At 39.0% G+C, this 26078-nt stretch overlaps 2 protein-coding genes across 7 annotated transcripts; one reads left to right on the plus strand and one right to left on the minus strand.

Annotated features, from left to right (window-relative positions):
• Positions 1–2612: 2612 nt before the first annotated feature.
• On the minus strand, positions 2613–16886 carry snx16 (sorting nexin 16). 5 transcript variants are annotated; one of them, XR_015775385.1, is made up of 10 exons: positions 16735–16886; positions 13729–14246; positions 13296–13382; positions 11636–11784; positions 11385–11454; positions 10153–10289; positions 9686–9808; positions 8105–8149; positions 5954–5989; positions 5687–5816 (listed from the first exon to the last, which is right to left on the minus strand). XR_015775385.1 is itself a non-coding variant. In XM_042510435.2 (9 exons), the coding sequence occupies exons 2-8, from the start codon at positions 14107–14109 to the stop codon at positions 8131–8133; spliced, it is 966 nt and encodes a 321-aa protein (XP_042366369.1). In that variant the 5' UTR covers positions 14110–14246; positions 16735–16886; the 3' UTR covers positions 2613–5816; positions 8110–8130. The 5 variants fall into 5 exon arrangements, 4 of the variants coding, with proteins under 4 accessions (XP_042366369.1, XP_042366370.1, XP_087928247.1 ...); XM_042510435.2 differs by lacking the exon at positions 5954–5989 and having other exon boundaries at positions 2613–5816; positions 8110–8149; XM_042510436.2 differs by lacking the exon at positions 5954–5989 and having other exon boundaries at positions 2613–5816.
• Positions 16887–18214: 1328 nt separating this feature from the next.
• On the plus strand, positions 18215–26003 carry LOC121964192 (leukocyte elastase inhibitor-like). 2 transcript variants are annotated; one of them, XM_088071872.1, is made up of 10 exons: positions 18215–18369; positions 19097–19284; positions 20068–20166; positions 20949–21089; positions 22333–22450; positions 23076–23218; positions 23872–23949; positions 24266–24355; positions 24437–24617; positions 24976–26003. In XM_088071872.1, exons 2-10 carry the CDS (start codon positions 19102–19104, stop codon positions 25200–25202), a joined length of 1260 nt encoding a protein of 419 aa, XP_087927998.1. In that variant the 5' UTR covers positions 18215–18369; positions 19097–19101; the 3' UTR covers positions 25203–26003. The 2 variants fall into 2 exon arrangements, with proteins under 2 accessions (XP_087927998.1, XP_087927997.1); XM_088071871.1 differs by lacking the exon at positions 18215–18369 and having other exon boundaries at positions 19063–19284.
• The last annotated feature ends 75 nt before the right edge of the window (positions 26004–26078 follow it).

The following is a 26078-nucleotide window of genomic DNA, read 5'->3' on the forward strand; positions in this document are numbered from 1 at the left end:
GCTGCACAGAAGTGAGTCAGAGCTGGGCATTGTGAGTAGAAAGAATAGGAAGGAAGAAGAGAAGGAAAATGAAAAGAGGAAGAATTTGGAAGACAAATGAGAAATACAGATGGATTCATCAGCAGAAGTCCAAATTAGTCGGCACTGAGTTTGAAAGAGATATGGGGAGGTCAATAGGCCTTTCCCTTTGTCCTACCCCTGGCCTGTGGAATCTTTGCTTGGACCACACCCATCTTCAAACTCAGCCTTCATTGTTATCTCAACTACACATTGATCACTAAGGCTTAGATTTTGGTTGATTTGTTAGGAATTTTCAAAATTTTAGACCGGTTGCTATGGTGCCGCCATTGAGCCTATTAGCTCACAACTGAGGAAGTTTAGTATGGGACTGGACCCCTGTGGACCCATGTGCGTGCACAGGGCTGCCCGGGTCCTGAAATGTGCTTCATAAAGATTTAATGTGAGCACCTGGTTTCAATGTTTCAAGGCTGATAAAGCTCAGCTATTCCAGTCCACTTAGTGCTGTCTCCCCCCAGAGACTCCTTAGTTGTATTCAGTGTTATTTTGTTTCACCCTAAAATGCACACAAACATTAGCAGCCATCACATATACCCCTGCTACAAGACCAGAGGATTGGGAAACTCTTACTGCCCCCAATGCCCTCTCTTGTATGTTCTTTGATTTTAGTGTTACCCTTGATATTTACGAGAATATCTAGTACATCAGGAACATCTACAAGGTCTTCATCACATCTTGACCTCCAGACAACCAGAGCCTCCTCACATAAAGAAGGACTCTGAAATCTGTCAAAATACCAAACCAAAAATGAACATGAAAACAAATCCTACATTCTTTCATGTCACATAAATTCTACCATAGGAGGTAAAGGTATATTTGCTGCATTATTATATTATACATATATATTTCCTACTTTCAACAACTGCTGAATTAAAAAGAATCACACAACTAGAAGAATTAAAGTGATTACTTATTGTGTCTTTTGAATGTTAGTCAGCAGGGTGAAGGCTGCAGAAGAGCAAAGAAGGGTCTATGTGTTAGCTGCTGGAGAAAGCTCTTTAAATCACAGCCTATACAAGCAAAAACCCTGTCTGTTAGGCATTAACATCACTTTCAGCAAAGATGAAGCATCTAGATTGACAGATTAACAATTGTTGAACCACATTTAACTAGGCTACATCAAACACTGGATTTGCAAAAGACATTATTACACTGCAAACCCCTCTTTCTGGGGTTTGCAGCCCTGTTAAGTGTGGTTCACCATTTTTGAGATTGTATAATTTTACTTTCAAGTAGCGAGCTGGCTTCCATTCTACTTAATGGCACTGACTATTTACTGGCAGTGTTGTTGACACGGGTAACTATGTAATTTCACTTTACAAACATCTATATGCAAATCTATGCAAGTTCACACCAAACATTTACCATAAGTTTCCACTTCTTCAGTAAAATCACAATAAAGTTATTTCTGTGCAAGTTTTTTTTTCCATCTTTTTTCAGATTTGTGTGATTTAGGTGGGTTGGATTTTCAGGTAAAATATATAACCCCAGAAGGTTTTTTTTTTATTTGAGCACATACTTCCAATAGGAACTCTGATGTGACGGAAGTCGACTATTGAAGATAGTTATAATTTGCAAGAACTTTAAGTGCATAGTACATGAAACAGGGATCCGACTGCAAAGTTTAGTTCTTTAGAATCATTGTTGAGTGAACTATAAACTACTTGGAAAGCTTGCTTAGGGCACTGAATGTGCTTGGCCAAGCACCACTCACAACTGCTGAGTTATAACCTATATTTATCATAATTCTTTAACACCTATAAGCATAGCATCCTTACATTTTACAGCATTGTTAAAACTGAATGTGTGTTCCTATTATCTAAATTTGGTTGCAGTTCAAGAGTTGAGTAGTCTGTCAACTGGGTAGAATTCGGCAACCAATTCTAGGGAAACAGCATGGCGTGTCAAAAAGACTAAAGGATATATATATTAAGGTACTGTGCAGCTAACCATATCTTAACAATAACTTTGAGAATGTAACTTTTTCCTGTACTCTTCAAAATGTTGGATGTACAAAATGAATGAAACAATTTTGCCAAACATTCAATTAACTTCTTTCTGAAACATTAATCCATTAAAATATGAACTCTGCATTTACAAGGTTATCCAAAAAAACAAAGTGTCATACTAATGACAGCAGTGGTGCTATTGCTGTGATTCTGCATACATTGTCCCATCACCTAATTTTAAACCAAATTCCCTAAAAAGAAACGCACGGGGCCACAAATATCTTTATTAGTGATACGATAAATTAGGTAACTGCTTTCCTGATCATCCATTATACCACTGTAAGGCCATAAAAAAACATAACCTCTGAATGGAAAACCCCATGAAAAGCAAGATGAGTTTTAAAATCAAATATGTGAAAAGTTAAACTCTGCTTGTAAGGCAAGGGGTACCCTGGGGTACTGTGAGTTTTTACTGCTCCTAACAGTGTGCATGGAGTCCAATCTCTCTAGGGAAACCGCTCCTCTATTTATGTTGTGCTTGGGGGGTTACAGCTGAAAAGATACTACGCTGGTAAAGAAAGAGAATTTTTCCGTGATAAGAATTTATTACATTTTTGAAAGCATCCAGCCAACCATCTGATTTCATGACAGCAAAGCCTTAAAATGTGAGGAAACATATACGTGTGTTCAATAGATCATTCCATGTTTTATTGTGTGTGACATAAAAACTTCTTTCTGATAAACATCTCATAGCCTGTGTTATTGTATCTACAGTATTCATTTCAGACCAGGTCTCTCTGTGAATTATCCCTTTAAATCCAGGTTATTAATAGTGATACCAAATGTTAATCATACGAGTCTTTTATAGTGCAACTACAGGTGTATATGTGAGCTCCATATTAATTCATGTCATGTTACAAAACCACGTCGGTTCAGTCTATTCCAAGCAACAACATACACATATCACACATTTAAAAGATTATTTCCATCAGAGGAACAAAGTGAAATTGTTCTATATTCAACACAAATCTATAAAGCTATAAACACATCAAAAGAAAAGGAAGGTGAAAGATGTTTAAGGCACTTAGAGTTATGCGTGAAGAAACTTTACAGTAGAACAAAACATTAGCAAACTCCATATATATATATATATATATATATATATATATATATATATATATATATATATATATATATATATATATAAAAACACATATTAACACATTAGTTCCAGTTGGGAATCAAGACAGATTCAGTGGTATAAAAGGCACGTTTCTGTCTCCAACATATGTAGTAAAAACCATATCCTAGCAAACATTATGGGTTGCCATTCATCCATAAAGTGCATCACATGACCTTTCACAGGCCTAATTTGAGAGAATTCAGCGTTTGATGTTATGAAACCTTTCACTAACCCTTCGTTAAAGAGTGAAAACAACACACGTAAAACCTCTGCTGCTCAAGTGTTATTGAGGTTTAAAAATATGGCTTTTGGGGATGATGTGTAGGCCTGGTAACAGTCTGGAGAGTGTCTATCAGTCACTTACGTCACCCAGTTTTTCCTAAAGTGCGCAGATGGTGTTCTTGTTCCTTGATCTCTTAAAAGTGAACTTAAGTGTTGTTAAAATGAAGCTTTCAGATTTGTGGCTCATTAGTCTCTCAGAGATTTATTAAAGGAAAATTAGCACCACTGTGATATAGGACGGGGCTTCTTTCTGCTCTCCTTGACTAAAGCTGAGGTCCATCTTAAAATAAATGAATGATCATAACAGGTCAGTTCACCCAAACAACAAAAGAACATTCTTGCCTTCTCTTGCTGACATCTAGCACTGCAGATTATTTAGGTTTTATTTGCCTTTTTTGAGATATCAGGCTTTTTAATGTCTGCTTCAAACCTGTCTGTCTTGTCTGTGGATTATCCGCGGATTACCGGTGAGTTTTTCATGCTATTTTCCAGAAACAAAATTCCATCCTCCTACAATGTATCAAGACAGTGTGAGTTGATATCAACGACTGCAGAGAAGGATGGATGACATAAAAGCTTCTAAAAGGCCAACATCTTGAGTGCCCCCTGGTGGCTGGCTGTAGTATAGGTCATAAACCCCTCCCCCTCCATGTTAGCAAACAGGACATGGGCCAAATTAAAAACTCAAAGTACACATCAAATTAATTTTTTGCAAAGATGGTTTATGTCATTTTGAGTATTTCTCATCACCCTGATGTTTGCTCAAGTGTACATTTTTCTCATAAGTTTGTTTTTAATTGATTATTTGATGCTATGAAGAGGGGACTGATGTCATGATTGACAGCCATGTGAGCCAATGGAAGTTCTCTGATCCAATGGCGATTGGTCGGACGCGTATATGACCATCATCCATCTTTTCATATAATCTGAACTATTTACATGTCCACTCACTACTAGGTCTAGGTTGAAAAATATATTATATATTATATATATTTTTTGTTAAATGGGTGAACTGATCCTTTAATTATACCCACATCAAGTTACACTATATTGACAGACCTTGAGGAAACTGATACAAGTCCAGGCCCAGTCTACACTCCCATATAAACAGGCAAGGTGCCAGAAGAGGTTAAGTGTTGTAAATATTTATGGACTGGCATAGTCAATGTCTAAAAGCAAGCTGATGCATGTCTCAGGGAAATGATTACATTCCTAAAAAAGTAACAATTAGGGCACCTTTTCTTGGCTCTCTCACACATTACAGATTTAGTTGTCTCTTGCAGGACTTCACCACTTATGGCACTAAAGCATTAGGGAATCTAGACTTCAAGATGCAAACGGAATTTGACTAAAAGTGCAAAGACAATGAAGTTTCTCAGGTTCTGCCGCTATGAGAGTCAATGGCAGTTCTAAGCAACGACATGGAAGTACCTGCAAACACAAAGTTAGCATTCCTCTGTGATACCCACCTGGTTACCAATGTAAGTTCTGAGGCATTTAATTCATCCACATTTTTTTCCCTTTTTTTTCTATAACTACATGGGGGTGTTGTTTCTCTGGTTAGAGACGATGGCCTGTTGTCAAAAGTAAAGAGCCATATGGCGATGCACGTCTGCCGTAACTGATGAGATGATGGTTAGCTGTAGATTGTCACAGTTGTAAAAGTCTTTCTTTTTTTTTTTTTGGTCAAGAAGCCAAACTTTGGCTTGGTGTCCACAGGATCAAACTGATCCAAATTTGCGGCCGCGGTGTGAAGTTCAAAAGTGAACGAGTAGGACTGAGAATCCCCACACAGTTTAAGACAACTTCAACTTTGAGGTTTTAAGGAGTGTAGCCATGTAATTCCAGAAACAGTTGCAGAAGGTCAGAGAGAAGTCCTTAAATATCCGATGACCCGTTTGTAAAGGGGGAATATAAGTGAAACAGGCTGTTGCAGTATCAACTATTCCCTTTTAACTTATGTACAGATCTTGAGATAAAGGCTGCCTCACATCCAACTCCAACACTGGAAGGTGAAACAGCGGCTACAATCTGGAAGGTGTAAAAGGGGAATTGTGGTCGGGAGGAGGGAATGGTAAAAGAGAAGTCAGAAAAAACAAACAAATAGTGCTGGAATAAACACAACAGAAGGGGGAGGGGGTGGTCTAGAAGAGCAGGAGACTGAGGACATGGGGGATGGAAGAAGAGGAGGACTAGAGGACCACTGTTATTGTTCCAGCTTCTGGTGGTAAAGCTGAGTGACCTGTATGACCGGAGGCGAGGAGCTGAGCGACGGCCCACACCAACAAGCAGAGGATCGCACCGGTTGGACTTCACACCTGCCACTGGAGAGAGGGAGGTCACAGCAGAGGAAACAAATTCAGCATTTGGACTCATTCAACTCAGATTAAATGCAAAGTGAAAGCTGAACATCAGACAACACAAAGTCAAACAGACTGAGAGGATCCAAGAGGAAACGTACAGCAGAAAAGAGATATAGGCCAACTTGTGAGCCGTCCTTGTAAGAGGAGAGATACTGTTTGTTATTAATACGCCAACACCAAAAAAGTTACACTAACAGATTCACTGGAAACACAGCAGGAAGACAGATTTGACCTCTGACTCTCTCCCATCTCACACTGCATGACAGATCATGGAGAAATGTTTGCGAGGAATCGACGCTACTTATGACTAGTTCAGATCCAAATCTTTATTACTACAAGCTAGAGGAGAAGAAACTGCTGTAACACATCGGGAAATTAAATGATCATTTGTCAGATAAATTACATTTTTTTTGTCATTTACTGCTTTAGATTATATTTTCAGGCTAGTTTTCTGTTTTACACAGGCTGATTTAATAAAGGGATTCTACTTGTGTGTCAAGGTGCAACATGGGGAGAGAAAAGAGGAAGACCTGAAATCCAACAAACCTACAAAGCCCACGTCGTGAGCACACATCACCACGTGAAAGAGCGACGCTAACAGCACGTTAGTCACATATGATGCAGGGGAGCAGTGTGACACAGCCAACAGGTTTACAGAGCACAGAACTACGGAGTACAATGAATACACATCATGGTTGGGGACAAATCATTTTCAGGACCATGATTTTGAAAAGAGTAAAAATTATTTTATACTTAACCTACTTACGTTTGTGGGAAAAAACAAAGTGGTGGCCACTGGAGTCCCCGCATTGTAAAAGTCAGATTTCCCTATCTTTACTTATAATTAAGCAAGTATATGTGTTATATAAACACTATGAAAGTATCAAAACGCTCATTCCACAGAGGAGTGCACACAGTCCATCTTTAGAAACTGTGCTCCTAAACACGCCGTCAGGACATCTGTGAAGTTGTGATGTCACAACTATACTGTGCAAAGGAAGAAGCTGCCACTACAGTGCTGTTACAGTCATTGCTGGCTGCAATGATGCAGCAAAGAAGCAGAGAGCGCAGATGTGCAGGACCCAGAAACACTGACCAATGAGGTGAATTAGGTGCACCGAAAATGAACTGACCCCAACCTTGATAAACATCCCGACTGCAGGCACATAAAAGGTTTGGATTTTATGGAAGCCCACAGGTACCTTATTTAAATGATAATGTAAACTTGAAAATCAAAATGCAATTCCACAATAGCAGTATAATTTTCCACATGTGTATGTATTATTTGAGTAAAAATAAAAATAAAATGCAGTAATCTAATTTTCACATAATTGTATGGCAGTCTATGACCGTAAAAAAATGAAAATTAAGTTTTACCCCACCGTACAGTGGACAAAATTCATATGTTGTCCATTGATGCAAGTGATATTTAAGACAAATAAAAATGCATACCTCTCACAATTTAAAAAAGAAAACAACATTCAATATTTCATTTTTTAAGATTTAACATAGTGTACAGTGGACAATATCAAAATGGTAAAGGTTGTATTGATAACATTTTTATATAGACAAATAACTTCAAGAAATATTATTACATCCACAGCTTTCACAAAGGTGCAGATGCAGAATAAAAATAATCTATTTCCTAATGAGGCATTAAGATTGCGTATTTATAATTTAAAAAAAAAAGATGGTTCCTAAATGAATGCATTGGGTCCTAAATAAATGCTTCTAACAAGGATTGTGAGCCAAAAAACAACAACACTGATATCATGCAGTATGTCTGTGTTGTCAGTGATCAAGAACCTTAGTAGCTGCCAATTGAAAAAAATAAAAGAACACAATTTATGAAAACAATTTCAAATTTTTCTTAAATAACATGTATGTGAAAAATTACACTTATTGTGGATCTACATTGTCAGGTTTACATAATCATTTTAATTAAGTCCCCGATGGGCTTCCATAGATTTTCAAGTAAATCTAAATACAATCCTCACTTGTCATATGTACAGCCAGTATGGCAGGAGGAACAAATACAGCAGCAAATTAACTGCACATATAACACGTGAGCATTGTATTAAGACTTGAAAATAAACGGAAGCTATGCTTTAACTTCCCGATACCCAAAAAAAAAGAGGACACCTCCATCAGAGTACAGTAGTTAACAGAGGGGTGCATGTTACTGAGAGCAAGAACATGAAAAGACAGTTTGCCATAGTGTTAGCCTGCTGAGCTGGTTTATAAAGTACCTCACATGTTATGGGGCTCTTTTTTTTCAGATTGGAGCAGCGCTGCTGTGAAATGTGAGGGCAAAGAAACACAAGAAAGGAAAGAAAAACATTTTATAACAAAAAGCACACTAACAAATGTGCCTATGATCAAAATATTAGTAATGGTAATCACCTCTTCACTTTTAAGTCACTGATATCTTTACATGTGTGCATGCCAATACATAATTACTTTAAAGGACAAATCACAGACTGATGTATTTATACAGAAATCTGATTAAGTTCCTACGCATTGTCCAGTCCAGATTGATGTGTTTTCATCTTGTGTTAAGGACTACAAAATATCAGGTTGTAAGACCGCAAAGTTATTAGATTACTTTTAAAAATCTTTTAAATTTAATGTCGTCTGCATGAAAAAAAGACAAAGGAAAGATGAGGTAACTCACATTACATCTCTGTACTGTATGTTGTAATGTTGTAATTTTCTAGTGAGTCAATCAATGCAGTGCAAAAAAAGAGGCTGTCAGCAGATGAGGACTGATCAATCAACAGATAAGTGATTAGTTTAGGGTTTTATTTCTAGAATGAGAGGTGGAACTGGTAGCCTAACGTGTGAGGCATCAGTCTGAATTCTTCATCAGTTCGTGATACACAGTTGGGAGATGAAAAATTAAGACTCAGAACAGGACCTGTCTTTCTGAACATAACCTGGTATAATGCTTAGTGAAAGATTTTTTTTTCTTTTTTAAATGAAGAACTTTTAAAGAAGAACTTTTATAAAGGAGTATTTCGCCATTGTGGTATTGATACTCTTGTTAGAGGAATCACAACACCTTTTCCAACTATAGGCAGAAATAGAGCACAGGGTTTAAATTAATTAGTCTTGTGCCAATTTCCTCCCATGTAATTTGATTAGGAAGTAGAGACTGATGCACGAAAAGCCCACATTGTGGTAGATAATCAATTAGCCTCAGTCTTATCTACAACTGAAGGAAGATCCAGGTTTTGTAGTTGAGATCTGCCTTCATTTCCCCATGCTTTACATTTGTATAAAACATATTTGGTGAGAAACCTTCAGGTTTTTAAGTCTTTCACATTAAGTGCTTCCATTGGCAAACAATCCCTTTAATTCCTGGAGGGCTTCATTGGGACACATTTTAAGGAATAGCAGGGTTTCATTTACAGGGTAAGAACAAGTAAAACAAGTGGAATTCATTAGGTTTACACGTAAAACACAAGGGAAATGTGAACCATCACCGGCTATATTTGTGTAACCAATACAATTCATAAATGTGCCTTGTAGTGACTGATGAGGCATTTGACGTTCACCACTTAGCCTTTGACCCCACAACCATTAGAAGTAGCATTGGAAAATTCACTTTTGGTTTATGTGGCAGCAAAAAAAAAGAAAAAATCACTTAGTATCATTTGCGGTGTTCAAAATGGCCACAGCCAAGCTCAACCTGCATTCGGAAGGTGCTAATGTCGAGCCCCGCTTATTTGATAGTGCACATAGCTGCGTGTGCTGTGTTTGGTCTCTGCATTTGTGGCATTTGCACTGGTGCATCTTAGTCACTATCGTGTGTGGTGTGTGCTTATTACCCAGTGTCATTCTGCACATCCTGATCAGCCTCTGCAGCAGACGACTCCACATCTGCATCTGCGCTGCTCTCACTGCCCTGAGCTGACAGACCACACAGAGACTCCGGGCTCAGACACTCACCACTGGCATGGACGGACGGACAGACAGACAGACACAGACACACACAGACAGACAGACAGACACACACACACACACACACACACACACACACACACACACACACACACACACACACACACAAACAACCAGGTGGTTCTCATTTACTGAGTTACAACGTTTCATGCTGTTTTAGAACTTGTATGTAGATCGCAGCTACTACAGTCCTCTGCCTAAGACCAAGCACATGGTGTGAACCAGATGTGTCTTGCATGTAACTGTATTTTGTAGTTTGTAATTAGTGACACCAGTGTGCAATCCTTCTTCCAACATCTTGCATTTTTGTGTGTGTTTGTGGTTTTCCACTGACTTGATATGTTTCTCCAGTAGCAGGATAGCTTGCTCCTTCTCCTGCAGCCTTCTCTTCAGGGAGGCAATCTCCTTCTGCTTCTCTACCAGCTCCTTTTGGAGACGATAGTTGCTCTCCTCCAGAGTCTCACAGAACGCCTGGAGGGAGGCAGGGACAAAGAGAAGATCAGAAAACATATGCTGACAGTGGAAATAAAGGTGTGTGTGTCATTAGAGGAGAAGACAGGGATTAAATTTAAAGGTGCTGGAAACTTTAGCAATAAACCTAAATGCAGACCTTTTAAAAATCTCTGTCCATGTCTTTCATCTTTAATTAAATGTTATTTAACATTGAGGTTTGAAGTGTCTGTCTGAAATCATTCCCAAGTCAGGTCAGGCAGGCTATTTTACTGGGCAGCTGTAGGGAAAGTAAGACATGTTAATTGCCTGCAGCAATGAGATTGATGGGTTCACAAGGGATGTGGAAAAGCCGCAAAGTGCACAGATTTTCCATGGAGCACCGGCAATTTGATTTTGGCATCTGTGTTGAGCAATCAGACCGTTCACACTTGAGGCGCTGCAGCCCCAAGCTCCATGGCAGGCAAGCACGTTCAGCACACATTTTTGGCCTGAACCCAGCCCGACCCGTCGGGATGAAAACTCTTGTCACAATCAACAATGATTTCGTGGATGAGTCAGTAAGTTAAATTAAGTTAACAAATCATTGTATTCAAATAGCTGTATTAGCAATTTTATTGTCTTGCCTTCGTGTTAATCTAAGCCACACAGCAGTGCTCTTGTGTTTGGCTTTGCAGCTCGGCCTGAATCCATGTTGTTAATTTTGATGGCAAATTTCAGTGTGGAGAGTTCACTACTTATAACAAACAAATAAGCTTTTTCAGTCTAAGAAAAAAGAAAATATACTCAAAAAATGTCCAGGAAGGAGATAATCTTACACCTATTTTAAAACATTATTTAAGAAGAAGACAAACTGTGGCGCCTGGGTCTCGTGAGGTTATGATTAACCACATGTGCATGACGTCTGAGCAAGTCAGGATAAAGTCAGACACAAATCTGCCTGGCATGCATCGTGCAGGGTTCAACTGGGCACAGCCTTGGCTCAATCAAACAAACCTAGCGTTCAATATCCAGCCATACTGAAATAACAAGATCTTCTTGAAAAGTGAATTGGGTAGCAGCACAAACACACATAGTACATGAACGCATATACTTTAACATGCTATGCATACTTACTCGGCTCTCCTCCAGACTATCAAAAGGCCCAGGTGGGTCATCCAGACACAGAAACTCTCTCACTGCCAGGCTGTTAAGAAGAATAAACAGAGGTTGCTGTTTTTGGACAGACGAATGAACAGTACCTCAACATAAAGTAGGAATGATTAATTGTCAGGTGGACACTTTGCAAAGCACATAGTTGACACAAAACGGCTAACTAATTCCAACATTTAAACAGTAAAACAAAGCTGCATAAGCATGTCTCATACCAGTTGGCAATGTCCTTGTGTGCAACCAGGTTTTGCAAAAATGCCTGCAGCCCCAACTGTCTGTCTTCCAGGAAGTCGCTGTCATAGTTATCTTTGAACCACCGCTTGGGAGGCAGAGAGAGGCGGAAGCCTGGGAACATCTCCTTCAACTACACACACACACACACACACACACACACACACACACACACACACACACACACACACAGCGTAGGGAATGAGTATCACATGATCTTTCTCATACAGTTACAGTGATAGAACAATATTCAGTGTTTAAGAGAAATATTAGGTTACTGATATGCAGGGATGTAACTAGGCCAAGAGAAGGAGTACTTGTATCAGCCCCAGCCTTGTTTTAGAAATGACTCCTCAGTGGATAGGGGGAATGCTTGACAGGAAAACTAAAAGAACCAGGGATATCCCTTTATTTTCCACTATAGGTAGTGCTTTAAGTTAAAATCATGGTATGTGCATTTTAAGAGGAATAACTAAATATTGCCAGATGCTTTTGTGTCATACATTTCCTGCCTTAATTCTTCTGTCCATTAGCGTACTGACTGCCTCTATGGGAGCCTCTGAAGTTACTTATGCCAACCTTCCTATCTGCCTTTACTCCTAACGTAAACATTGCTTGGTGATTTAATAAACCCTCAAAACAGATGTATGCAGGTTACGACAAAGCAAGGTTTGTCAGCATGTAGTCAGCTTTGGGGAAATGCTGCATTGATAATAGACCCTGATGGCAGTTTTATCAGCAGGCGGTGGGCTGATTTGTGTTTGCACACTTGCTGGTCTGAGGTATGTACATTAAAGTACAATACAGCAATGTTGGATGAGGTCTAAACTACTACACAAGCTATGTTTGGTGCCAGCCATGCAGTGTAGAGGCAGTGCTGCATGTTGGAAACCTGATCGTGTGTTGACTATGCCGGATATCTATGCTGCCGTTAAACTCAACAACATGTGCATATTTGGCCATAAACAACTTAAATGACTGTAACTGCTAAAATATTACCATACATTTAAATGAATGGCCTCTACAATTACAGTATGTAAAGCAAAAAAACATCAAGCATAGTGAGTGTGAACACTGCAGCACCCACTGGAAAAGCCACAGGAATGGAGGAAAGGATGTCCACACCCCCCTTTCTGTCCTTTTTCCTTGTTGAATATGTAGACTGCATAAATGGTTGAATGTAGGGTGTTCCCACCTCTTGTGTTTCTGTTTTTCTTGTCTGGGGCAAATATGTCTGAATTTGTATATTGTGCATTTTAGTTATAGGTGTAATCAATATTTTGCGGGCTTACAAAGATAAACTTTGCGGTTTTGTTGCAGCTTTCTATCCATTATCCTTAAAATTAATTGTTTCCTTTTGTAATATGTGACCAAGCTGTCCTTCCCGAAACCACGAGAGACCTGTTCCCCTAGTTGGCTCGGCCCTGTTGAATATTTGGGAACAGAAGCCTTCTTTGTGTAGCTCTAATCACTTCCACAGTGCAATCAAAAACAAAAGAAAGCGTGCTGAATGCATGATGGTCAAACACAGTGTCTGCAAACAAATGATCATAAAATAGAGTTTCAGATAGGATTTGGGACAGCCCATACTTTTGATGAGAGCATGCATATGCAGACATTTGTACATAACACACCCAAACACACCTTGTCGTTGAGTCTGGAGAAGTCTGTGTACCTTCTAAAAACAACCCAGCTCTCATCTGGAGTCTTCCTAACCAGGACTTTAAATACCTGCAGCAGAAATAAGACAAAACATAGAGCCTTAAAACCTCTTTTACAACCACAAAAGTACAGAAATAAATGTGTGTGTACTGAGAAAATGTTTGCATTCAACTTCAGGTATACATCATGCTGTGTGCTTGGGTTAATGATCATGTCTATCCCCTTTGCTGAAGTGTTGTTCTGTTACTCTAACTAGGCAAACTAAATAGGCTGACACCCTGCCAAACTACATGTCAATATAGGCTAAATAACATAGCATTTAGGCTTAAATCAGCACACTTAGCTGGAGAGTTGCACCACAGGTTCACAAGTTCAAAACTATTGGTATAGTAAGCCTTTTATTCTGGTTTCATACCGTGAATTTGGCCCTCTCCTCCATGACCTCATACCCCAGCACAGTCGGGGTAATAGGCCTCTCCTCCCCTTGCTGGCTCCCAGCAGGATCAGATATAGAGCGGGGACAGCTGGAGTACTCCATTGAGGTCTCCAAAGTCCCATTCACCCTGGCCCGCACCACAGGGCTCTGAAGGGGTGGCGGTGTCCTGCTCCGGCTGCCTCTGTCTATGCAGCGGGATTGGCGCCGGGAGCCTAATCCTCCACATCCTCTTCCGTGGTCCTCACCGGCTGAAGTGCTGGAAACGCTTCCCAGTGATGAAGCTCGTTGTGGCCGCCTGAGCTTGCCGCTACCTCCCGCTCTGTCCAAGGGCACTGGAACAGGCACAAACGGTGATGCCATCTTCCTGAGCTGGGTGCTTCTGCCCTGCCACAGCAGTAGTCACCAAGGTTCTTCACACTGACACCGCCTCGCTGCAATGGTGCTGTGTGATGACGAAGTGAAGCAGTAACGCTCAACCTGAGGCGCTGATGAAGACTCTGTCAAAAAAAGGAAATAATAATCAGGCATTGTATTTATCATGATCAAAACTGACCATAAGCGTCACCAACTACAGGCAGCACAAATGAGATCCTCAGATTTCCCTTAAAGGTCACATGTTGTTAAAAGTCAGATTTCCATTTCATTTGTAACATAAAGCAGGTAAAGGGGCTACATAAAAAGTATGAAAGTATCAAAACACTCAGTCCACAGAAAAATGCAAATAGTCATCAGGATTTCTTTGAAATATAAATTTACTATTCAAAGTATTTGAAACTAGAAAACAAAAAAAACTAAGGGCCTATTCATGATAATTGTTACATATCCCTCCTATTTGTGATCATTTTCTGACGAACATGGACAAAATGAAGCAGTACCACCAGAGATTCTGGGAGTGAGATTTGACCATACAAGAACACAAAAAAATTAAATAACAGCAGAATGCAATGAATCTGTAAGATATAATAATATATAGTGGTGAGATTAGTGAAAAGACTCTCCCATTTATATGTAAATAATAGCCACACAGACCTCCCCTGTAGACAACGCTGCTTTCGTTAAGAGGTACAATATTATGACCCCCTCCACCGTCTCCGTGTTTAGTGTTGTGTGAAAATTCTGACTCTGCCCTATAGAGCCATATATATATCGTGCCATCTGTATTTATGCCAATATAAAGGCTGCATGGAAGTAATAGGGTAGTGACGTTTACAACGTTTGAAATGTATGTATCTATTTTTATCGTACATAAAGGAAGTATAAATGAGCCATAAATGTGTCCCTTTGAAATTCCTGCTGGAATGTTTTTGTATGCGAATAACATCAGCTGACAGGAAGTAAACATGGACTCAAGCTGCTGCCTAACAATGCATTTCCATCAGAACTAACTTTAAAGATAAAAAAAGGGCAGCTACTATTTTATTACAGTCATTTCCCTGGCTGCAGCAATGGTGCAGTTGTGGAAGATCCAAATACACCGACCAGTCAGAGCAGCCTGGGCTTTTCAGGAGAGGGACTTTAAGAGACAGATGCTCAAACTGCATTTTAGACAGAGGGTATATTCAGGCATATTCCAGCAGACAGTGAAAGAAAAAGGAATGTGTTTTTTTGAATATTAACACACGTAAACAGGTTATAGTAGAAACACAAAATATAAGCATGAACCTGAAAATGAGCAGGATATTGGGCCTTTAAACTTACACCAATGACGCAGAATCTGTCAGCAGTCATTATCCTGATATAAGGGTACCAGACTGTGAGGGCAGATGAATTATTGACATGAGCCACATGTCATTCATAATTTATGGATTTGAACATGATGTGTAAAATTCATGATGGAAAAAGCCCGAAAATAATAAGTGCCAGATCATCTCATCAATTACGTAGCTTTAGAGCTATGGTACTCTGATTTCATATAAAGGTAGATGACCATGCATGTTGGTTTCCATTGAAGAACAGGGCCTAAAATAGATTTATGCTGAGACTGAGAGGCCGGCTGCTACCTGTCAGACATGTAGGCCTACATATAAATTCAGCATCAGTGGACCTTATAGAAGCCAGCCCTGTACCTCTGTATGTCTACAAACAAAAACCATAATCACAAGCTAATAATACACTCATTGTATGTATAAGATGTTAAAATATGACATCCAGGGTTATATCAAGGTCAGTAAATAAAACAAAAAGAAAACACATGGAAACAATACAGAAGCCCAAAGACAGGAGTTAACAGGATGACAGTAATGACATGCATTGCTCACGCTGCTCACTCACTGTTGACTGACTATTTTAGTGAGCTTCAGAAACACAACGCAGGAGCTGGGACACGAACCAGCATGACAACAAAATGCTGGCTGCTTAGTATCCTGCTTTTTCTACAATTTTAAGTCACTTTTTTTAAGTCGAGCACATTAACAATGGAGGGAGAAGATAGCAAGCGATCTCACCTATTTTCGATACATCACGTCCTTCCTTTAATAATTTAGCATTAGTTGGTGAAACGTTGCCCTGCTTTCCGGTTCAAGCACAACAATGGCTTTAATTCACAATTAACTTGTGTAATATAGTTATTACTATATAGGAAGTAACCGCAAGGTAAACCAGTCATCAAAACACATAACTTCAGTCACTGTTTTAGCTAACGTTAGCTTGGCTGGCTACAGCTGCTTACTATTTACTCCAGCCCAAACAATGTAGGCTAACTAACATTTTGTTAAAATTAAGGCTGATTATGATATTACATTTATGCCGAATCAAGTAGAAATCCCCAGTAATTTTGACAGAGGTTTTGTTTTGCTTTCTTTCAAGTATCTTTTCATCAATACATAAAGCAAACACTAAATCGACAGTTTTTTGGACGGTGATTGGCGTGTGCTCCACAACATATGGCTATCACGTTACCGTCACCGTAGCTAGCATGCTAGGACGGGCAGCCTATATGGACAAAGCTAAAATGACGCATGATGACAAAGACTTTCGTGAACTTACCGCAGGAGGCCAGTACCCGTCTCCTTCATAAAACAGTGTTATTATACACATAAAGCTCGATGTCTGATTGTCCTGTTGCCGTTAATCCACTGCATTATCTCCTCCCCGGTACTGCTCATGTTAGCTCAGCTGAATGCAGACCAAGACGCAGTGCCTCACCGTAGCCAGGCGAGGGCGCTGTAACATGCATAATATTGAAAAGCATTGCATTGAACTGTATTCAACAGATAGTCGTAAAGTCATGAAAAACCGCATTGGTGGTGATTGTCAGTGCTTCACATGCTTAACCAGGGCATGCTTACACTGCACACATGCAGTGTTAGTTTCTTTTACCGAAACTTTGAATAAATAATTCAGCTATCTTTAGGTGCAGTAAGGATAACATAAGTAAGTTAAGTACATATTACCGAGGATCTGGCAGTATGAAAAGTCAAGCTTGAACCATTATGCAACAAATCCCACATGTTCATCCCTACAACTCATTCTATTTCAACAAAACCAAATTCTTTTCTCTACTACCTAGATCATATGATATTTCAAAAAGAGGTGAAAGTATAGCGTAAATGACTGAAGTTAATACAATCTGTTAGAATATTGGCAGTAGAGGAAGCAGTGAATCTCAAAGTAAATCATCTAGCCATTGACAATTATACAGACTATTCTAACTAAATGTATGGTATGAATTCACTGGTTGGCATCTATAACCTTAGTACGTTGTCATTCATTTTATTATTATTTTCTTGTGCTTTTATAACAGCCACTTAACCTGAAAAGACCCATACCTTTAAAAAAATCATCAAGTAAGATTAAAAAACAATCAGAATTCTAATCTGACAAGGAGGACTATCTCTCTATTATAAATATAATTTCGATGATAAGAATCCATAAGACTGTTTGAGTGCACAAATTCCTGCTACAACATTAGCATCTGCACTGATAACATAATTTACGTCTGCCATACTGATTGTGTTTTCAAAAAATCTTCACCCCACCCCAATTATCATTTGTATATCAATAACTCGCCCTGTGTTACATTGAATTTGTGAAGAAAACGTAGTTTTTCTTGAATGCACCCCAGGTGAACAAAGTATCTAGAAATGGAAAACATTTTTGATGAGTTGAACTTGTAGGGTTCTGTTATGAACAACAGCAAAACATTAGCAAACCATCAATTTACAAACTCTCACAGAACTTGTGCAGCAAAATCCAATTCTCATTTTCCAGTCATATCCTTAATACCCTCCAATCAGACAGCCCTTTCTGATAGGAAACTGAACTAAAAATGAACTTCTGTCTATCAATTCAAGAATAATTCTATGTAACAGAACGCAAGAGCTGCTGGTCCACCACTGCCTCAGTCTGCAGTTTTATTGTTGGGCTTTTGTAAATACGAATACAAACTACATTATGTTGGGTTTCTGTAGTGAGCAGATTTTTACAACCACAACCTTTGGCACACGACAAAGCAACATATGGGTGAGTGAGCCTTTCACTGATGGGTGTGTTTTCTAGAGAATTTCTAGATACATTACCCTGACTCAAACTTGGGAGTGTCTGAGTGTCTCTGACAGATCAGATGTCCTGGTAGCTCAATCGTTCTGGATCACTTGTTCCTTTGAGGCAGAGTCTCCGTTTGTAAGTACAGACCAATCCTTTTTTCTATGTAGTTATGAACAATACTTGTGTTATTTTTTTTTTGTTTCATGACATTTTACTCTCATTGATTCAGATTTATTAGTAGGAAAAAAGATTATGGGAAAGAAAGTATTGGGGTTTGTCTAGACATGTCAAGACAAGGGACAGAAGTCTTTGAAGGAGGACACTGACAAGTTGTCAAAAAAAACAACTCCAACGAATATCTGAAGGTTTGCACAAGCTGGGTAAATTTTAAAACATAATAGTTGGACACCAGAAACCAAGACAGTGCAACATGGTGATTTTCCTGGTTTCAAAGGCTGCATTACAGGAAAGGAAAGTAATTTTGTAAACTTATCAGACTGTTGTAGCTGTTCTATAATTGGCCTTTACCTACTTAGTTATTTTATCCACATTACTAACGATTATGTATCAAAAATTTAACTGTGTAAATATTTTGTGAAAGCACCAACAGTCACTCCTACAGTTTAGGAACTTCACTGAAACTCACATAGTCCATGAGCATCCTCATAAAAAGTGCAAGAAAGCAGAGGAAAAAATATGCTCACCTTTACCTGTGGCTGTAAAAGACACAGATTCCTACCAATCCTAACTATTTTAGAAATGTTTGTGTTTCACTCAGTCAGTCTTTTCCAAACAGGGGAATTATCAGATAAAGATATGCTAGAGTTTATGATAAGAGGAATAATGCTGTGCTCTTTATCAGACACCATGGACACATTAAGCCCATCCAAGGTCTCTAAGGCCAACACCTCCTTCCTTCTGGCCTTGTTCAAAAAGCTGAGTGAAGATGACCAGACCGGGAATATCTTCTTCTCCCCCTTCAGCATCACTTCAGCCCTGGCTATGGTGATGCTTGGGACTGCAGGCAACACAGCCAAACAGATTTCAGAGGTATTGTACACACACTCATACTGTGGAAAGTTACAGCTTTCATGGTAACACAAATGGGGCATTCAAATGTGATCAAGCACATGTTTGAATGCCAAGGAAAATAGTTGATCTGGTTTATCAAGGTGTTGGAACTGTTATTGTCTCAACAGAAAAGGGCGTGGATTTGGGTGTCGAGTGCGGTCATGTCTTGAACTTATGTATTTTCTATGACAGAAGAGTCATTCCATACATCCATCCATTTTCATCTGTATATCTGGTGCTGGGTCAGGCTGAGTAAGGTACTCTAGATGTCCCTCTCCTCAGTAATAATTTCCAGCTCCTCTTGGGGGATCCTGAGGTGTTTCCAGGACAGATGAGAAACATAATCCCTCCAGCATGTTCTGAGTCTGCCTCAGGGCTTCCTACCAGTTGGACGTACCCTGAAAAAGCGGATCAGCAGTTACTATCTAACAGAATCTAACAATTTGCCAAAGCTTTCTTGAAGCCAACTCCAAACTCTTACCACACCCGCATTTTTGCTTTGGCAACTGCCACAGCCTTGCAAGCTAGCTGATCAACAATTAAGTCAAATGTGAGGCTGGTGAATGGGGCCATGAACAGGAGCGGAGCCAAATCAATGGGCAGCTTCACTGTTTATTTTTAATAGCAGTAATACATTGTGGTGGTAAATGTTAACCGTTGAGAGTTTATCATTAACAAGGGGCAGAGGGCATTAGCCAGGTTTTTTTTATAGCTGTCTGTCTTGGTCTTAATGATGAGAGAAAATATTATTTGCACCACCAGGTCCTCTGCTTCACCGATGCAGAGCAACCAAAGCTGGAGGAAGCACAGCTGTCACAAATGCAGACACAGATGCAGACATGTCAGCAGATGACAGTGCAGGTAAGGCATACCTGCAGACTGCCAGACTGTCTGCGCCAGGTGGGAACAAAAACATAAGAAGGGAAAGATTAAAGATTAGGCTTGGTGGTGTCATCTGGGTAAAACATTTGAGGTTTAGGTCACTATATTACATATAGTGTTATTTTACACTTAATTTTCCACTGTTTTGCTGGCTAAACTTTCAAATAAACCAATATCATGGTAAACATAAATGCTAAAACAAAAATGTCTACGATCTATTTGATATGAATGTTAATGGTGTTCAGGCTTTTGAGTGGTCGTTTTTGCCATATTCTTTCCAAAATGTGCTGAGGGTCTCATAAAGACAGATTGTGAGAGGTTTTTGCTGAAAGTCATTCTAGCTACAGTAAATGATTAGAACAATGACTCCAAGATTAATCAGCAGCACATATTGCTAGAGCGCAGACAAACTGAAAAACATTTGCCAATACAATAGCATTATCCAGAAAGAAAAGGCTACTGCTGTAAAAGAAATGTGCTGTTTGGCCTATAGTATGGATTAATTTATAAAATACATTAAAAGTGCAAAAAGTTTAATTTTCTCCCTTTATAATGGTTGCTTTCACACTCAGTACAGTCAATGCAAAGCTGTAGTATGGAGCACCAGGGTTAATGATGATTTTGGTGTCTATTCTCATTATTTAACTGCTAAACTGGCCACAATCCCAATGATCCATGATGAAATTATGTAAAGCTGTTTTTCCTTTGTCACTGGCTCAGTGTGTCCTTGTAACACTGAGGTCTTCTCTGTCTGTTTTCAGCAACAGATACCCAAAGATGGTGAAGATGATGTCAACAGCGGCTATAAAAAACTGCTAACTGCAATCAACAAAGAAAATAAGAGCTATGATCTCAGCACTGCCAACAGGCTGTATGGGGAGCAGACGTTCGAGTTTAAAGAGGTGTGTGTATGTGTGTCAATCCAACTGTGGGAGATAAAAGTGGGAGATAAAAATTTTCACTGGCCTCCATGCTGCTTTCTACTTTTTACTAACCTCTTTTAGGGTACGTCCATGCCATTGACCATGACGCATTTTTCCAGTCTTATCCTTAATACCCTCCAATCAGACAGCCCTTTCTGATAGGAAACTGAACTAAAAATGAACTTCTGTCTATCAATTCAAGAATAATTCTATGTAACAGAACGCAAGAGCTGCTGGTCCACCACTGCCTCAGTCTGCAGTTTTATTGTTGGGCTTTTGTAAATACGAATACAAACTACATTATGTTGGGTTTCTGTAGTGAGCAGATTTTTACAACCACAACCTTTGGCACACGACAAAGCAACATATGGGTGGGTGAGACTTTCACTGATGGGTATGTTTTCTAGAGAATTTCTAGATACAAACTTGGGAGTGTCTGAGTGTCTCTGACAGATCAGATGTTCTGATAGCTAAATTGTTCCAGATCACTTGTTCCCTTCAGGCAGAGTCTCTGTCTGTCAGTACAGACCAATCCTTTTTTCTATGTAGTTCTGAACAATACTTGTGTTATTTTTTTTTGTTTCATGACATTTTACTCTCATTGATTCAGATTTATTAGTAGGAAAAAAGATTATCTGAAAGAAAGTATTGGGGTTTGTCTAGACATGTCAAGACAAGGGACAGAATTATTTGAAGGAGGACACTGACAAGTTGTCAAAAAAAAACAAAACAATTCCAACGAATATCTGAAGGTTTGCACAAGCTGGGTAAATTTTAAAACATAATAGTTGGACACCAGAAACCAAGACAGTGCAACATGGTGATTTTCCTGGTTTCAAAGGCTGCATTACAGGAAAGTAATTTTGTAAATTTATCAGACTGTTGTAGCTGTTCTATAATTGGCCTTTACCTACTTAGTTATTTTATCCACATTACTACGATTATGTATCAAAAATTTAACTGTGTAAATATTTTGTGAAAGCACCAATAGTCACTCCTACAGTTTAGGAACTTCAGGCTGGTGAAGCGGCAGCCTGCAATGTAGGCAGAGGTAAAAAAGGGCTAAATTGAAATGCACACGTTGGAGGAGCTGATGGGAATCATCCTCCATTCAAAGAACTGAAAAGTTTCAACATTCAAATGAAACTCCTGTCAATGAATTAGAAGCCTTTTCCTTTTATTATTGATTTATTATAAATTAATGTGTTTTTTATGGTTCCAGAAGTACTTGGCAGATTCCAAAAATTACTACAAAGCTGAGCTGGAGCCTGTGGACTTCATCAACGCTTTTGATGCAGCCAGGATCCAAATCAATAGCTGGGTGGAGGAGCAGACGAAAGGTAGATCTCACAGTAACACACTCATCAACTAGAATGTGAACCAAAGTTTTGGCCCCTAACCAAGAACTGCTTCATCTCATTAAAGAAACTGTATGAGACAGCAGCTCTATTTCAATCTTATTATCTAACTTTTAATGACATTTTGAAGCTTGTTTAAATTATTTCTCAACCACGTAATAAATGGTTAATTTAATGTGTAGCATTCCCACACTGGTTTTGAATTGGTGTTTACATTTAACCCTTTCAACCCTGAGCCAATTGGGGCAATTTCTTCCATAAAGCGGGAGGAAAGGCCACGAACAACTTGGTAAGAAATGTTACACAAATTAGTAGATTTAAAAAATGTTTTATTAAAAGCTAGCGAAAAACTATTACTACAATTACATATGTAAAATAATGTTACAGAATTATAATAACTTTTAGCACTTTTTTAAGGTCATGTCCTTGTCTATACATGTGTCTATACACATACACACACACACACACACACACACACACACACACATATATATATATATAAATATCCCATATATACTTTCTCTTTTGCTGGTGAGCGTGTTTGCAAACAGTAACCGACCTGCAGTGTACTTTAGTGATGACGTCTTTGCTCATTACTCTTCAACAGATAAAATCAAGGACTTGCTGGCTGAGGGTTCACTGAGCAGCATGACCAGGCTAGTACTGGTCAATGCCATCTACTTCAAGGGCCTCTGGAACAACAAGTTTAAAAAGGAATTGACTGTTGATGCTGAGTTTAAAATTAACAAGGTAACATTGCACAAAAGCAGCTCTGGATAGAGAAACTCTGAGGGACAAAAGCAGTATTCTGGGTTTATCATGATGGTTTTCCCCAGATAAAAAATAGTTTTAGGACAGGTCAGTTTTCTCATTTGGCATGGAGAATCGGGAATATCCTGGAATTACATCCTGTGGTTGTACTGATGAGACACTCTGTCCCTCTCTGGGATTACAGTCTTTATCCCAGATCATTCTTATGGTATTCGTCTGAAGATGCGACTTTAGCCCCTTTCCTACTGGACCAAAAACTAACACTAACAACCGTTGACATCTGGCTTTTGTATTTAGTTAAAAGGTTATAATCAGAAGTCACTCCTAGGGAAAATGTCTCTGATGTAAACAAGCTGTTTTCAGGCACTGTTCATACATACGATAAGTAATGCAATTCCATTTTTTATCCCATGTAATCAGTAGTTTCGGTATGACCAATGTATTTGTGAGGGCTGCAATCTGGTGACCAATTAGCTGACACATTTCAATAAAGAGATGATGGATTTGTCACAAAACACGCATCAATTTCCAGGAACTCGGTGTTCAGAATCGTGTGAACTTTTACGGTAGGTCGTCACCATGTTTTTTTTTTCTGAACCTAACCTAACTGCTCTGTTTTCTGCTGTCTTTAGACTGACACCAAGACGGTGAAGATGATGAGCCAGAAAGCTGAATTCAACTTCACCTTCAATGTTGAGTCCAACCTTCAGGTAAAAGCCAAATGTTACATCAGTATGGTTTTGTTTAATTGTCTGCCCTGCAATCTGATACTTCTTTAATCTGAATACAGATGTCAATAATAAGAGTGACAATAATGATAATAATAAAGTGGACAGTTTTACCAGGATCCAAAGAATGATTGGTTTCATTTTAATTATTCAAAAAACCATCAGACTTATGCTTTTATGGTGTTTTCCTTATGTAACTAATAGGGCCAGGGCTTTTTTATTTTCTGCAAATACCAACTTGTTTCTCAGGATTTTGAAAAAGTTATGAAATGAATTAAAATGAAATGACTTCTGACAGATCCTAGAGATGCCCTATAAAGGAGAGGAGCTCAGCATGCTCATCTTCCTGCCCAAGGGGATAGAGGACGAGACAACAGGCCTGGAAAAGGTAGGACACATGCATACATACAGTGAAAGAATGCACCATTAAAACAAATGGACTAATAATTAAAAACTGTTTCCCCATTAGCTGGAGTCAGAGCTGACCTATGAGAAATTTACTGAGTGGTCTAATTCAGGCAAGATGCGTAAAATGGAGGTTGCAGTGAGTCTGCCTCAATTCAAGCTGGAGGAGACGTATGACTTGAAGACTATCCTGATCAGCATGGGCATGGTGGACGCTTTTACTGTTGGAATGAGTGACTTTTCTGGTGAGACATGTGCTATAAATGTATACACTGCAACACTATTGTAAGAGCACCGCATACATAAACAGCAAAACAAAAAAAATAAAAATAAAAAGAAGAACCCAACAAAAAACTATAGAACAAGTAAAAACATCATCTATCACCAGTACTGCAAGGAAACTAAAAAGGAACTTAGACAAATGTAATTTACTGATCAGTCTTTCAAAACCCAAAATTTACACATTCGAAATCTAGCCTAAAGAAGAAGCACAAAAAAAACCAAAAACAATATTTAATATTTAATATAATAATTGTCATGCAAAACGCGAGGCAGCACTACTGTGGTGTACATGTTAAAGCAATGACTCTACTCTGCTCACAGGTATGTCCACAGCCAACAACCTGGTTCTGTCAAAGGTCGTCCACAAGAGTTTTGTGGAAGTCAACGAGGAGGGAACTGAAGCTGCTGCTGCCACTGCTGGAGAAATAACGAATACGGCTGTTACCATGACGCCCATGTTCATTGCAGACCAGCCCTTCCTCTTCTTCATCCGACATAACCCCACCAACACTGTTCTCTTTGCCGGCCGATACTCCTCTCCTGAGTGAGCGCTGCTGCTCATCCTGTAAGAACAGGAGACACAGTTTCTTTTTGTAGATGTATTACAACTCTTTGGGGTAATTTTGGTCATCTTTGTGGCTGTCTTGTGTCTCTTTACAGTTGTTTTGCATCTGTAGACAAATGTGCTTTTGTGTGTCCTTATAGTTGTTTTGAGTCACTTTGTGGTTGTTTTGTTTTCTCTTTTTGGTCATTTTGCGTCTCTTTGTGGTCATTTGTGTCTCTTTGTAGACATTTAATGTCTCTTTTGGGTTGTTTTGTGAATTTTTCTGTGTCTTTGCATGACGTGTCTTCCTTTGGTTATTTTTGCATGACTGTGGTAGCTTTATAAATCTGATTATTTTGAGTTTCTTTGTGACTTTCCATAATGAAATGTCGGCAGTAACGTCAAACAGAGGTTCTGTGCCCAGTAGGCCTGTTCAGTAATCCTTTCATGCCTGTAGACTGTTGTGATTCAGCCAGGGGTGAGATATATGTTTATAAAGTCAATGTTCCTATTTTTTATTATGAAAGCCTTCAAATGGAAACTACAGAATGATTTTTTTTAAATGCATATGGGGGCTCAGTGGGGTTAAATATTTGTCTTCTTCTGTATTATTCATTGCCTTCTCTTGGACCTCCTGCCCAAATTCCCTTTGTTTGTGACCCATGTCTGTAACAGCAACCTCACATTACATTTGTCATCTCATCCATGCATCTGTCACAAAATGAAAGGTGTTGCAGTTGTTTTGGACAGACTCAAATTGAATGATTTCCCATCTGGTCATAAATAAACAAATGAATGTATTAAATTTGAGATACATTGGCATTTCCTGTAGTTGAACTACGAGTCACCATGAAACTTCCCCAGTTCATTACTTACAGTA

This window comes from Plectropomus leopardus, chromosome 21, assembly GCF_026936395.1.
Source record: "Plectropomus leopardus strain MGB_pleo_1.0 chromosome 21, ASM2693639v1, whole genome shotgun sequence".
Classification (NCBI taxonomy): Eukaryota; Metazoa; Chordata; class Actinopteri; order Perciformes; family Serranidae; genus Plectropomus; species Plectropomus leopardus.